Source organism: Heteronotia binoei, chromosome 14 (assembly GCF_032191835.1).
Source record: "Heteronotia binoei isolate CCM8104 ecotype False Entrance Well chromosome 14, APGP_CSIRO_Hbin_v1, whole genome shotgun sequence".
NCBI classification, from domain to species: Eukaryota; Metazoa; Chordata; class Lepidosauria; order Squamata; family Gekkonidae; genus Heteronotia; species Heteronotia binoei.
This window is the reverse complement of record NC_083236.1, coordinates 14,821,352-14,836,292: the sequence shown is the minus strand read 5'-3', so window position 1 is coordinate 14,836,292 and position 14,941 is coordinate 14,821,352. Positions and strand designations below refer to the sequence as shown.

General features: G+C 44.3%; 2 protein-coding genes across 11 annotated transcripts in view; one reads left to right on the top strand and one right to left on the bottom strand.

Moving 5' to 3' along the window:
- The first annotated feature begins 368 nt into the window (after positions 1 to 368).
- SRA1 (steroid receptor RNA activator 1) lies at positions 369 to 8,773 on the top strand. The gene is made up of 5 exons (XM_060253791.1): positions 369 to 596; positions 681 to 889; positions 4,039 to 4,242; positions 7,676 to 7,784; positions 8,010 to 8,773. Exons 1-5 carry the CDS (start codon positions 572 to 574, stop codon positions 8,198 to 8,200), a joined length of 738 nt encoding a protein of 245 aa, XP_060109774.1. The 5' UTR covers positions 369 to 571; the 3' UTR covers positions 8,201 to 8,773.
- A 2,810-nt stretch (positions 8,774 to 11,583) lies between these two features.
- Positions 11,584 to 14,941, bottom strand: part of ANKHD1 (ankyrin repeat and KH domain containing 1) — a 143,660-nt gene continuing 140,302 nt past the window's right edge. For 8 of the 10 annotated variants that reach the window (XM_060253966.1, XM_060253959.1, XM_060253964.1 and 5 more), the window contains 3 exons: positions 14,657 to 14,832; positions 13,585 to 13,749; positions 11,584 to 12,088 (listed from right to left, as the gene is read on the bottom strand). In XM_060253966.1, coding sequence (XP_060109949.1) covers positions 12,029 to 12,088; positions 13,585 to 13,749; positions 14,657 to 14,832 — 401 coding nt within the window. In that variant the 3' untranslated portion in view covers positions 11,584 to 12,028. The remainder of the gene's footprint in view (positions 12,089 to 13,584; positions 13,750 to 14,656; positions 14,833 to 14,941) is intronic. The other 2 variants (XM_060253960.1, XM_060253963.1) reach the window with 1 other exon arrangement.

Below are 14,941 nucleotides of genomic sequence, written 5' to 3'. Positions count from 1 at the left end.
GCCACTGAGCCACCGTCCCTCCCCTGCTCTCCAGGGTCTCAAGCTGAGGTTTTTCACACCTATTTGCCTGGACCCTTTTTTGGAGATGCCAGGGATTGAACCTGGGACCTTCTGCTTCCCAAGCAGATGCTCTACCACTGAGCCACCGTCCCTCCCCAGTATGTGGTCCCCAGTATTCCCTATGAGCAAATCAAATAAAATGAAAATGAAAAAAGGTGTGTATCGTCTATGGGCAGGCGCTGTTCGGAGTTTTGGTAGTCCCTTGGGAAGGACTGGTGCTTGCACTGGGGACTACCTTTTCAAAATCTTAACCTGCCTATTTCCACCCCTTCCTGTGTTACAGTCCTCCTCCTCCTGGTGAGGCTTACCTCGGGCTCTGAAGGCGTCCCTCCTGTAGGATCAGGCTCCGGAGAGGGCGGGCGGGCGGGGGCCTCTCCTTCCCGGCCGGGCGCCACCTGCAGGAATCAGGGCTCGAGCAAGCGAGTCTCCCCGCGGCTTCCTTCAGGACGTTGGCCCGCTCGTCACGTCACCCCGAGGCTGAGGGCGCGGCCTGCTGCTAGCGGCGGCCATCATGGCGGAGCTCTATGTCAAGCCGGGTAAGGGGCCTCGGAGGGGAGGCCGAGATTTCCTTCTGCGGGGCCGGCCTCTGCTGACGGGCTCTTTCGCTTGTCTCCCTGTAGGAAACCCGGACCGCGGATGGAACGACCCGCCTCAGTTTTCCTACGGGCTGCAGCAGCAACGGGCCACGGCGGATCCGCAGGCAGCCGGAGCCAAGAGGGGGCCGCTGAGTCGACGCGCGGCCGCGGCGGGAGAAGAAAGGCCGCCGCCTCCGCCTCCTCCCGGGCCAGGTCGGAGCAGCTTCGTGCTCTTTTCTGAGCGGTGGTTTTCGGTGTCTTCCCAGGGGACGCTGCTTCATACCCTAATAGCTCTCTCCATTTGAGTGGCACATAGCCATCTTCATGCTATCCAGCGAAGGCTCTCCATAGCTGGATATCTACTGCGAAGCACAACCTGTCAATATCTGCATGGCTCATTATGAGCACAATGCATTCGCCGTTGGAAAGCAGAGGCGTGCTTGGTCCTTGGTCACTTAAATCCTTATTGTCTGTTTTAGCCAGTTTGGTGCAGTGGTTAAGCCAGTTTGGTGCAGTGGTTAAGTGTGCAGACTCTTATCTGGGAGAACCGGGTTTGATTCCCCACTCCTCCACTTGCAGCTGCTGGCATGGCCTTGGGTCAGCCATAGCTCTGGCAGAGGTTGTCCTTGAAAGGGCAGCTGCTGGGAGAGCCCTCTCCAGCCCCACCCACCTCACAGGGTGTCTGTTGTGGGGGAGGAAGGTAAAGGAGATTGTGAGCTGCTCTGAGACTCTTCGGAGTGGAGGGCGGGATATAAATCCAATATCTTCTTCATCTTCTTTAAAGACCCTTCCCCCTTGACGTCAGCTGCATCTGAACCATCTTTCTGGTTCCCACAGCAATCTTAGGGCCTCCCTATGTGATATGCTATTCTTGGATCTATCTACAGGCTAGATGTGTTCTGGAGTTCCTTACTGCTCAGGCATGCAGAGCTTGGGTTCAAATTGGGACCACAGCATATGAGGAGAGGGGACTTAAGGCTTCCCCTCCAAGCCATTCCTCTGTCTTAAAAAACCTATGGGGAAATTTGCCCTATTGGGAAAGTTAATGTATTCATAGGAGCTGCAAATGTACTCCCTTAAAGGGATAAATAGAAGCAGCAGCTTCGTGCTCTTTCTCCACACCCGTCGCCCTTCTCCACTCCTCGGGTCTGTGGCGGAGGCCGGGTTGCAGGGGACGGGGAAGCCTCGGTTTTCCCCGGGGCATGACACGAAAATATGTTTGTCCTCATCACCCCCCCCTCCCCGGATTCCACATTGTAGTTGCCAATTTCCAGGTGAGGCCTGGAGTTCTCCCAAAGTTACAACAGCATCTCCAGAGTTTAGGTTCCCCTGAAGGAAGTGGCAGCTTCAGAAAGGGATGGGTTTATGGAAATTACAAGGCTGCATTGTCAGTCTCTAGGTGTGATTGGAATTTATCTCCGGACTACAGGAATCATTTCCCCCAGAGACAATGTATGCTTTGGAGAGTGGACTCTCTGCCTTCCCCAGGCTCCATCCCCAGGTCTCCAGAAGTTTCTCATCCTGGATCTAGCAACCCCTACCCTCCATCTCCTGTCATTGGTGACCTGGCAACCCTCAAGAATGCTTAAGTTATCAAAGATTTCAGGTTTTCATGGCTGGCATCATCATTAGGGTTTGTAGAATCTTTCGGGCTCAAGTGCCGTGTTCTACTGGAGAAGGTTTTTCTTCCAGACGTTTTGTTCTCAGCTGCGGAGAACATCCTCAGTGGCGTTGCAGCCGGAGCAGGCGCTCTGACCTTCTTGGCTGCTGTGCATTGAGTGAGGCCAGGGCTGCTAGAAATAGCAGCTCTCCAGCAGCCAAGAAGGTCAGAGCGCCTGCTCCGTCTGCAACGCCACTGAGGATGTTCTCCGCAGCTGAGAACGAAACGTCTGGAAGAAAAACTTTCTCCAGTAGAACACGGCACTTGAGCCCGAAAGATTCTACAAACCCTAATGCTTAAGTCACTCCCCAAATTCCACTCCCAAATCTCCCGAAATCTCCCAACCTGGAGTTGGTAACCTTTGTTCCCTCTGGTGCTTCCCGTGGACCCTCAGTGGTTGTAATGGTAACTTGTGGACCCCACAACTTCCAGAGGGAGTCAATTTGTGTGTGTGGTTAAAGTCACCATTGTACAATTTCAACAGCATGTAAGGAGGTGCTGGGATCAATCTCAGTCTATCTGAGAATGAAACTCTCAATGTCATCCTGCTCTTCCCCTAGAAGATCTCAAGGAGATTCCTCTCTCCGTCTCCATTTTCTCCTCACAACAACCCTGTGGGGTAGCTTTAGGCTGAGAAAGATGAGTGACCTGGTCGCATTAGGGGCTAGATCAGACACTAATCATCCTTCTTAGATTGCATCCACACATTCTTGGATGATGTATTAGAATGATTCACAAAAAGATACTGAGTAACCAGACCTCTGACAAGAAGTACCTTTTGTAGTTTCTTATAGAGGTCCTTTAAGAGCATGGAACAGCATTCAAGTATAGCATTGTAAAGACCAACAGAATTTTCCATGGTATAATCTTTCATGAGTCAAGGCTTACATCGAAAAATTGGTCATTACATTGCTATTGGATTTGAATTTTGCTCTGCTATTATATTGTCTGTGTTGCTTTTACCTGGTAGGTACTTGAGTGGAGAGTGATAGGCCGACCAGGTAATTCATTAATCATATCAGTGATATCATATTTCTTGAGAGAATATTTGGTGGGAAATCCAACTGTAGTGTTTTCTGTCTGCTCACTTGGCATTTTATTTGCCACAGACAAGCAGTTATGTTACGCCAGGGGATGGGCCCATGGCTCAGTGGCAGAGTATTTGCTTGGTATGCAGAGGGTCCCAGGTTAAATCGTTGGTATCTACAGGTGAAGGACCATGTAACAGGTGATGTGCAAGACAGCATGAGACACTGGAGAGATGCTGTCAGCCTGAGTAGGCAGTACTGAACTTGATGGACCAAGGGTCTGATTCAGTAGAAGGCTGCCTCACATCTGTTCATATTTGTGCTACAGACTATCACAGCTACCCACCTGAAACTCTTCAAGAGAACAGACTCTTATTTTCTGCTCAGTTGCAAATGTAGGTGCCACAGTCTATGTGACTTGATTTTGATGAATAGGAAAACTGTTCTGTGTAAAAAGCCCACCCTTCTTTTGATTGGGGTGTGTATAAGCATTGTTTTCAGTAGCTTTCAACAATTGTAATTCCCTGCCTGCCTCTCTGTCCTCATCCCCACCCTACTACAAAAATCTAGTTCATTTTAAGCCCTTTTCAGAGGGCTTCAAAAACAACGTGCATCTCCATCTTAATGTGCATTTAGTACACCAAAATTAAGAGTGGGTTCCGCCCCCCCCCCACACTTTGAAAACAATCAATCTTACATTTACTCTGGATTATAGCCTTCTTTCCTTCTTGTTCCAGAAAGTGCTGACTTCTCACCTGCACCACCAGCATTTCCCCCAAAGTCTTCAGGGTCGGCCCCTTCTGCTTTGCTAGACTCTTCTTTGACGACAAATGCCCTTGAGGTTGAAGAGCAGTGTGGTGTGGAGGATGTTCTGTCCCCCTTGAATGAGGCTTTGGACAGCTGCAGGAAATTTGCACGGGTAAGAGAAGCGATAGGCCCTTTCAAAACTTCTCTGTTTTCCTGTGTATTGATATGTGTGGTAAGTGCCGTCAAGTTGCTTCCAACTTATGGTAACCCTATGAATTAATGTTTTCCAAAACGTCCTCTCATTGGCAGCCATTCTCAGGTCTTGCACACTGAGGGTCGTAGCTTCTTTTATTGAGTCCATCCATCTCATCTAGGGTCTTCCTCCTTTCCTGCTGCCTTTAACGTTTCCTAGCATTATTGTCTTTTCCAGTGACTCTTGTCTTCTTATAATGTGACCAAAGTATGATAGCTTCAGTTTAGCAATTTTAGCTTCTAGGGAGTTCAGGCATAATTTGGTCGAGGACCCACTTGTCTTTTTTTTAGCCCACAGTATCTGTAAAACTCTCCTCCAACTGCATTTTAACGAAATTCTTTTTTTCCCCGTCAGCTTTCTTCATTGTCCAACTCTTATACATAGTAATGGGGAGTACTATGGCGTGAATTGTTCTTGGTTGCCATCCTTATATACTTAAGGATCTTTTCTAGTCCCTCATGCTTGCACTCCCCAGTTTTAACCTTCTTTTCCCGTGTACTGGAAGGTGTTCTTTAGTCTCACTCAGTATCAGCAGCTGTGGCTAGCTCTTCTGCTCCAAACAAACTGCTTGAGTAGCTAGAAAAGGGGACTCTACAGGCAATTTTGAGAAAAGGCAGTGGACGCCATCCCAGGATAGTCACCATGGAGACCCCTAACCTTCCTGTGTGTGTGTATAATTTTAAAACAAAGTTTCAATTAAATGAAACGTTCAGGAAGATTTCCATTTTAAGGGGAGGGAAGCTTTTGGATGGTAAGCAATTACACTATGCGGATTCATATTTATCCAATTTAGCAGTGCGTAGCCTTCCTTAGTTGGAAGTTCTGATAGGGCATCCCTAAGTGTGTATGGTATGTTCTAGATGTGGCAAGTGCTAGTACAATGGGGTGGGTTTAGTAAATCCTCAGTTTTTTTCTTCCAACTCTTTATATTTATCCCTGCTTCCCGTAAGCCACTTCCTTTCTGTGAATGGCGAGGTAGTAGTTGTGATGATGCATTTCAAGTGACCAAGCCAAGGCCCAAGCTGCAATGGCTACCCAGACTTCATAGGAGTTTGGTTTGTACTCCTACCAGCAGTCCCATCCTCTTCACTTCCTTTAGCACAACTTTGATTTTTGGTATTTCTATCTGTGTGTGCGTGTGAGTATGCACCTGGAAGTCATAGCAACCTCTGGTGACTGATCCCTACCGGGGCATGGAGGATATTCAGAGAGGTGGCTGAATAAAGCCTGCCCCCACCCCCTGGCTTTAGTAGTCAAGGAGGTCTCTCATCCGGGTACTTGCAGAGTCAACCCTGCTTAGCTTCTGAGATCTGACAAGATTGGACTTGCCTTGGCTATCCAGGGCAGGGCTTCTTTAGCACACCTTGAAGTGGGCTAGAGAACTAGGGTGGAGTAAAGGTGAAGGGCAGAGAGCTTCAAGGAGAAAGGGGCAAGTTAAAAAGGAAGAATCAAGTGTGAAGCGCAACACAGGAAACTGCCTAATTTTTGCACGAACCGTGGCCCATTTGCCTAGTCTGTGCATTTCCCCTAATGACATACTGCCCATGGGCCACGTTTTGATTTTCAGTGGTCCGTTTGGTCTCTGGACCAGACAACCTGGTACCAAGGCATTAACTGTCAAGGCATTAACTGTTCTTTTACAACCCTTCTGCAGTTGCAGAGTGGCAGTGGGATGACTGGGCAAGTGAACTGAAGTAATTTAAAGTTTTAAATGCAGGGGGCTGTTTGACACAATCCCTCCCCCTTTTCCACATGGACCCCGAGATCTCCCCCTTCCCCAAAGCCAATCTGCACACAACTTGGAAGGTGAGTAGAGGAGCATCCCAGGGAGATCAGCTGCCAGTTTGATGCCTCTGGTTCATTTTGGGGGGTGGGATTTGACACAATACGCCCCTTTTGCACCTGGACCCTGGGATCACCTCCTCCCCCAGAGCCAGCCCACACACAACTTGGAGGGCAAGTAGAGGGGCAACCCAGGGAGGCCTGCTGCCAGTTTCCCCCCCACACACAATACCCCGCTTTGCACATGGACCCTAGGACCATCCTCCTCCCCAAAACCAATCTGTGCACAACTTGGTGGGCTAGTAGAGGGGCATCCTAGTAAGGTCTGCTGCACGTTTGCTAGCTCTATCATGCAGGGGGTCCTTTTGACACACTTCTGAACCTTCACTTTCCTGGGGGCACCTGCTTTGGGGGGCCATATCCCAGCCCCCCTAAATCCAAACTTTAGCAAACTTGGTGGGCAGGTAGAGGACAGTCAGCTGGAGACTTGCCGCAAGTTTGGCCTCTCCAGCCCACAGGGGGGCCATTTTATTGCATCCAGAAGTCATAACCTAATAAACAGACTAGTCTGTTGAACGGGAAGGTCTGTGAAAGCCCATGGATCGTGAATCCATACGAATCTCAATTTTTTCAGTCTGTGCTCAGCCCTAATAAAAACACAAGGGTGTCAAATGGGATGAAGATATAGAGAGGTGGAAAACTATTCTGCAGAAAAATACAGTGCTGGAAAATTTTCAGCCCCACATCTCTGCTTTTCTCTGCCCCCCAAGCGCCATTATTTTGAAAATCTAAATTTCAAATCCCACCAGCTTCTTCTGGTTTTTATCCCACCAGCTTCTAAATAGAATTATTTAGCATATCACATAAAATAAACTGGGGTTTCCTTGGTGTGGAATACAGATTTACTTGATTGGAATAACTTAATTCTGGGTAATGTATACAATTAAGGCTCCTCTAATATGGAGTTGCAACAGAGACTGTGTAAAACCATAATGGTAATATAATGGTTCAGGTGTCATGGAGAACTATAATTAATTTTTTTTAACTAAAGCATGATTTGCTAATAACGGACAACAGAACTTTTGTAGAAAACGCCCAGCAGGAACTCATTTGCATATTAGGGCACACCCCCTGACGCCAAGCTAGCTGGAACTGTGTTCCTGCTCAAAAAAACCCCTGACTGCCCAATCAAAACCAGACTATGGACTGTAGTTTGGAATGGACTTGCAACCTTAGATTGATGCATCCTGCAGACACAGAAGCACGGCTGAGGTGGAAGAAAGCTGGGTTTGGATATTTGCTCTGGGAACAGAAGCTTTGGAAAGAGGCAAGTGCACACCATATTGGGGATCATTGCTTTAAATCACTGTTTGCCTGTTATACATTTGAAATCCTAACCATTTGGTGTGATGTCTGAATCTGGACACAACTCTGAGGGAGTCACTGAGAACATTTGACTTTCCTTCTTCTGAAGAGAGGAACAAGATGGTATCTTTGCAGTGGTGAACAGGAGGTAAACACAGCATACAGGGAAGCAGCTTGCCTGAGAAAACTGCACTTCTGTTTTCAGAAACAGGTTTGCGATGATATCAGCAAGCGCTTGGTAACGCTGGAGCAGATGTGGACACAAGGGAAACTCACAGCTCCTGTGAGAAGAGGAATGAGGATTTTAACAGAAGGTAAGTAGTGCAACCAGGATGTGTCAACAGCATCCCTTCCTCTGGGCACTTCTCTAGCTAGATTTTGAAAACCAGAACCCCTTTTGTAATGGAATGGTCACACAATAGGCGTATTGCACACATCTGTATTTCTCATCCCAACATGTTCAGCTGTGAGAGAGCAGGTGTCTGGGAACCCCTTTTCACTGCCTTTTAAGTTTTGAGATGCACTCTTGTTTCTTTCAGAGCTTAAGGGTCAACACTGGGATGCAGCTGACGAGATTCATCGCTCATTGATGGTGGACCATATCAATGAAGTCAGCCAGTGGATGGTAGGAGTAAAAAGGCTCATTGCAGAAACAAGGAAATTACCCACAGTGGATCTGGCCTTAGAGGAGCAAGAAGTTGGAACCCGGCTGGAGCCAGAACACCAATGAAATTAGGTTGAGCCCAGGGACTCCACCAGCAAATATAATGCTGAGCCTTGTCTTGGAAGCAACCTGGACCAGTTCCTTTCAAGCTGAGAGCGGTTGTTATCTCCTTAGAGTCAGATAGTTGCCTGTTCTCTGCTGATGACCTGTCTAATCGGTCATTCAATAAGAGTGTTTTCTGAAGCCAGTGATGGAGGTTAAAAAATGCCCAGCCCAAATAGTCTGTGCAAACTGGAAGAAAGTCTGCATGGGGATGTTGCCTCCTCTCAGCACTCCCTAGTCCCCATACATCCTACATTCCTCACACAAAATGCTTTTCATGTGTCCACTGGGGAGTGGACACTGGTAGCTTTGTATTCAAGCAGCAGAGTCTACCACAAAGGGGGAGGGGGAGTAAAATCTAAGTAAAATGTTTTCTGCCTTCGTTAAGAAAAAGCCTTGTTTCTATTTTGTTTCACAAACTGATGTTTTAGAATTTTACAGATGTGTTGCTGCTAGAGATGTCAAAGTCTGAAAAAGGAATACTCTTCCCCCTTTCAGTTTTTTGCAATAAAAATAGAAACTGAGGGACACTGAAAAGAGTCATTGCATTTTTTTTTAAGAACAATGAAATTCTTTAAGAAAAGAGGTTAGATCCAGACTCATTTTTCCTATGGCAGAATGGAACTCCCCTGCTGCAGCCTGCTATGAAACTGCCACTCCCGGAGGATGGGGCTCATGAAGAAGGGCAGAAGGAAGGTCTGCAGCAGGAAGGGGCAATCAGTGGAAATTGCCAAATTCATCTGGATCCAGTCCAAGGTTTTCACTCAGCGTGTGCTATGCAAAGTTGTCTAAGAAACTACAGCAATAGGTGATGACTCCTGTGTATAAATATGGTACCAACATTGGGGATACATTTATTGCAACTAATTGTATACATTACAATGCTACATGTGTATACACTATGGGATACAACTACTTCAAAGTTTATCTCCATATTCAGATATGCTTGTAGTCCCATAGTGACAGTATGAGACTATTTCTGTCTGTTTTCAGTTTAGCTTCTGCCATAGATGCAGCAGTTTGCAGCTCTCAAGTATTGTGTGCGTTTGCAGTTTTGCTTATAGAAAAGTCATTTTTAATTTTAAATTTAATTAGTATAACAACATAACAGCCCCGGTGGATCAGACCAGCGGTCCATCTAGTCCAGCATGCTGTCACACACCTAGTTCCTCTGGAGGACCAGCAACAGGGCATAGAGGTCGAGGCCTTCTGCTGATCTTGCCTCCTGGTTTTGGGATTCAGAGTCTTAGTTCCTCTGAATAGGGAGGTTCCCCTCAGTCACCATGGCTAGATAAAAAGCATAAGGATGCCAAACAGTACCACTTTATGTTGCTAAAACAGCAAGTTCATGATTCCTTCAGAAAACACTGAATTTCCCCCCTTCCCATGACTTCACAATTGCCCAAAATCTGACATCTAAGTTGCAGCTATTTTGCACTTCCTGCTATCTCTCAGGCTGCCCTTTTTCTGTGCTCTTTCCCCAATGCTTGCTGATGCAATGCAGTTCCAGTTGTGTGGCACTTCATTAATTACTGTCACATGCATTCAGCCTAATTCAGCAGAAATATGAACCACTAGTGATCCTGTATACAACCCCCCGGGGTTATTTCCCCTGGATCCATTCTGCTAGCAGTATTTCCCTTTAATCCAAGGCATTTTCCCCTGGTATAGGAGGCTTAATTGCTTCCTACTGCAAAAGCATTTATGTGGGACGTAACTTTCCTCTGTGCTTGCATGGATCTTTTACTCGGGAAAAGCCTATTGCTTCTTCACATTCTCTATCTTGGGAGAGTAATGCTTTCCAATCAGGCAGAGACACTATAGATTTGAGGCATGTAGATGGTGGTACAGTGGGCAAATGATAAGTCCCTACACACTTGCACTGGCTGGTTCATATAAATGATCCTGGTGTCTGAACATGAGGCCAAAAATAAATTGAATACCCATCCATCTACATATGAACCAAACATACCGCACAGCTGCAGCTTCACCCTGTATACATAAAATTATTGTCAGCTGCACCAAAATGCTTGCTGCAACTGAAAAACTCTTATCGTAGCGCAGGAAGAAATGCAATATCCCTGTCAGATCAAGATATGAGTCAAAGGGGGAGGATTCTAATCTGGCTTTTCAATTGAGGACTAAGCCACAAAAGGAGTAAATGGCATATTTTGGCCTTGGAAGCAGGAGCTTTGTATGCTTAGCTGCTCTGTTTTTATCCACATATCATGCTCTTTAGCTAGCAGAATCAAAGGATACCACCCAGAGTATGCAGAGGTTCCTAGGGGTGAACATCTGGTGTTCAAAAAAGGGAGGTTCTTCGGTAACCCTGCTTGGCAATTAGAAAGCATGAGGAAATCCAGTCCATTTGCACTGAAAACTTAATGAGTGCAAGGATACTTGGGGAATGGAGAACAGCAGTGGGGTTCAAAAGCATTGCATTTCTCTGCTAAAAATTTTCCAAACTCTGAGGAAAACTAAAATGAATTCATAATGCTCTGGCTTTGAACCAAACTATCCAAGATCAATTGGCTAAATAGAGAAGGAAAAAAATTAAGGAAGAGTAGGGCAGGAGATAGGGAGAGGAGGACTCACTGGAGAAACTGCTATGGTCAACGAAATGTTCTTAATCCCCAGATTTATAGGGGAAAGGAACAGAAGCACAAGTCTCTCTCACATGCAAAGACAGATGAATTAGTGTAGGTACACCAATTACTAGCAGCAGCAATCTATTCTAATTCGTTTCTCACTAATCCACAACAGAAATGTCATTGTCACCTTCTTCCCAGAAGGCTGAATGCCAGATCCCAATTCTACCCTGTACTTCTGTTGCCCACCAATGCTTATCAGCAAGGGATCAGCAATGTCCTCCATCTTCAAAGCTAGAACATCAATTTTTAATAAATGAAATAATGTGCAATAAGACCATTTTATTTTGTCTACTGAGATGTCTTGCCATGCTGATGACTTAACAGAATTATAAATCTCTATTCGGCTCTGAAATATGGAAGAGACTCTCAAGATGCTTGCATTCTGGTACTAACTATATCTAATGGTGGACAGAGAAACATCTCAGCTTTTTTGAATAATGAGCAAAACTACGGTAGCTATAATGTTAACATGACCTTCAACCTTATTTCAATCTGTCCCTTTCTATTGGGTACCTAAACAAGTGCATGGTAGTGCAAATAGTATTTAGAGGGAAATTTCTCAAAATCTGAAAATATATTTAATATATTAAGTGTAATTTTACAAAAGAATGATCTGGTGATTCTCAGAAATGAGAACCACCACAGTACACTAAGTAACAATCTGCAGTATTTCATCTCAAGATTGCCACACACAACTTAATGTTCATCTTTTTATTGAATATTCAGGTAAATATTTCACATTAATACAGGCTACATAAAGTAGAGCCACTATACGACATGAAATTTACTCAACGTTTTTTTTCCTTTTAAGTATGTAAACAATTATACATGTATTTACCACCCTAAAAGGTTGAAATCATGTAATCATCTAGTTCTCTGCTGCATACAAGTAGCATTCAGTAGTGTTTAGCCAAAAGCACTAGGTTCATCCGATTGAGTTCAAAATGGCTAAACTAACTGGAGAACAGAATCAGTTGAATAGGTAACTCAATTTGTTCTTACACAACAGGCGAACAAGTTTTTCTTGTTACAGCCCACAGAAAAAAAAATTGCTTAGTTAGGCACATTAAAAAATTCCCAGGTTCTTCCAAGGTCATAGGTTTCTCCAAACAAGGCTTAAAAAGAGGTAGGCCCTCCTAAATCAGTTGACGTATTTGAGGTGCATGTTTCCAATATGAGGTGCCCAGGTGCCAGGCCAAATCTACAGTGGAAGAAGCATCAAATATAGGAAGTTAAATGTCAGGGCATAGCTTACATACCACTACAAAAATGCTGAAGGTTCAAATAAATTCAATAGGACCAACACCTTAGGTCTGGCTAAAGCCTGGTTCCAATACAGAAAAGTGGAATAAATTTTAAAGATCTTGTCCTCACATGCAGCTGCCCCTTCTGTCAAGGCAGACTCCACCAACACACATTAGCTGTGTCCCCTTCTCTTGAGAGGAACCAGCTCTTGGAATCAGCCACTTGGTTCAGATATCTGACTTGAAACAACCAACTTAGAAAGTGGTTTCCACCTTAAAAACCTACTGTATCAATTAGTGATTGGGGAAGGATATACTCCAAATAAGGCCATCACTGGAAAAAAAAATTTTTTGATTTGAAAAATGACTCCAGTTTAACATAAAATTACTTTATTTGTTGAAAAGAAATACAGTTCCAACACAAAGCTACTGGGGTCAATAGTATCTCACCATGTAAACACTAAAGCCCAACAGTAAATCTACTGGGACTGAACTGACACCCCTCCCCCCAAATCATAGCCTCTGCTTAATATTATAAACGTAGTGTTATTTTTACAGTTATTGTGATTAAACCCTAACAGCATAACAGCATTAACTCAAGAAGCAATATACCTGTCACCTACACTGAAACATTACAGCTGTTAAAGACTTATTGTCTAATAAGTTATTTTCCACCCCATCCTCAAAAACATACAGAATTTGGTCACAAAACAAATCTTCACTTGAACCAGAAGTTCACTTTCAGGGGGTCCAAAATGATCCCAGTTCAGACTGCAAGCAGCAGAGACCTTAGCTACAGCAAACTACCATAAAAACCAATAGAAAGGATAAAAATGATTCCTTCAGCTGACACAGGATTGTTTAAATACACAACTTTGCAACTACAAAAAAAAAAAAAAGGCTTGGGAGCTTCACACTTCACTAAAATGTTATGTAAAGAATATTAAGATCAGCTTGTAAACTGATAACCCAAATTCTCCACCAGAGGCATAACTGACCCTGATGTACTTCTAGTAAAAATCATCTAGACATCGATGTATCATGGTAGCAGGCAAAATTCAGTTTGTTTGGGGCCACACAGTGCCATTTATTCTGGTGGAGTCAATTATACTCCAAGAGTATTCAGCGATTTCCCTTAATTTTTAAGGAAGTGGAGGGGGGGGGGTTGCTAAAACAGTGGGACACAATTGACCCCAGCATTTAAGAACACATGAAATATGAAGTGGTACAGGATTGCTATATAAATTTTCAGTACTTCTTGGAAGATACCATGCAATTCCATTGGCAGTAAAGGGTAGCATGCTCTGTGGGTATAAAGCTACACCTACAATAAAATGGTATAGGAAAACAGAACATGAGATTTGAAGAATTAGAAGCCTGTCGTGTAATTTTACTGCTTAAGGCAAAAGCTTGAGACTTTAAAAAAATGTAAGGAAGGAATTAATTACTGCACCTGCTGAGCATCAGTACATTCTGTTGAGTTTTGGACAACCTTTATCATGGGATTCCATGCTGGGTCTGGAGTATGCAGTCCGTTGAAGAGAGGGCCACCTGGTCCATCAGCTAGCTGGGGATGAGAAGGTATTATAGTGCCTCCATACATGGAAATTGGTAGGGCCTAAAACAGAAGAAGGAAAGAGGTTGACAACAAAGTTTCATGAGTACAGGCTTGTCAGCTTACAAAGTCCTAACTTAGAAACATGCATCTGCATATCTTTGCATCTCGTTTACAAGCAAAAATTTAACGTCTTTTGGGGTGGGAACTCCTTTTCTAGCAAAGTACTCATTTGGCTTCCTTTATGCAATTATGTCACACTTTAAAGTACTTGTGAAAATTATTTCATAACCCTACCCAAGAGAGGATGGACTCTTGCTCATGTTTATGTGAAGCAAAAATTTGTACTGCCTTTCCCTTCCAAATAAATTCCTTCTCCCTAACAACAGATCTGGTTCTGAAAGCCAGAAGTTTGTAAGAACTGCCATCACATAAACAACTCCAGTTAACAACAGCTGGAATTATATTATGCATAATATCCAACTGCAGTCAACTTGGGATACTATGTTCAAATTATCTGGTTATGATTCATTACATACCAGATAATTATTTTTTTCCAGAGAAATCTGCAGTTCTGGAATGCCTTGATACCTATGGAAAAGAAAACCAACCCTTACAGCAATTGAGCTTAATATATCCCCAAAAAATAGCTTTAAGCCTACACCTGGGGTAGAAGAACAAACAAGCTGTTAGCCAAAAGGGAAATTTTAGGCTGTGCTTACATTTTTATCACCCTTCCTCATGTTCCAAGGAATTCACAAGGATCCCTTTACCACCATTGTATCCTAACAAGTCCAAGGAGTAGGCTAGGGCTGAGAGAGAATTACTAGCCTAAAGTCATTTAATCTGCTTCAAGGTGTGTGTGTGTTGATCTGAATCTTGGTTTCTTCAAGACCTAGTTCAACATCCTAACTACTGCACAACATTGTCTCTTGCACACTTCAAAAACAGGTAAACCTTTGAAACATACTTTAGGGAAATCCACAAAGCTGTTTGGCATAGGCTGTTGGAAAATGTTTGAGGGAGCCACTATTCCAGAGTCATCTCTCTCCATTGGCTGATGCTGGGAGAAGCTGCCTGGGTCCGATAACTGCTGATGCACTGGATGATTTCCCATTACAGGCTGGGACCAACCTGACAAGCCTTCTAGAAAGACAATGGTACTTATTTAGAGATCAGTGAAAAGAACACAAAACTCATCTCACAGACATTAGGAGATTAAAATATCATTGCTTCTTGCTGATTTAGTTCAATC

What these genes read in the sequence shown, in the direction of transcription:
- SRA1 (XM_060253791.1), top strand. Translation starts at nt 572, where the DNA reads ATGGCGGAGCTCTATGTCAAGCCGG. An exon ending in TTTCTGAGCGGTGGTTTTCG is followed by an intron (nt 890 to 4,038) that starts GTGTCTTCCCAG and finishes TCTGGATTATAG; the next exon opens with CCTTCTTTCCTTCTTGTTCC. An exon ending in GCTGCAGGAAATTTGCACGG is followed by an intron (nt 4,243 to 7,675) that starts GTAAGAGAAGCG and finishes TTCTGTTTTCAG; the next exon opens with AAACAGGTTTGCGATGATAT.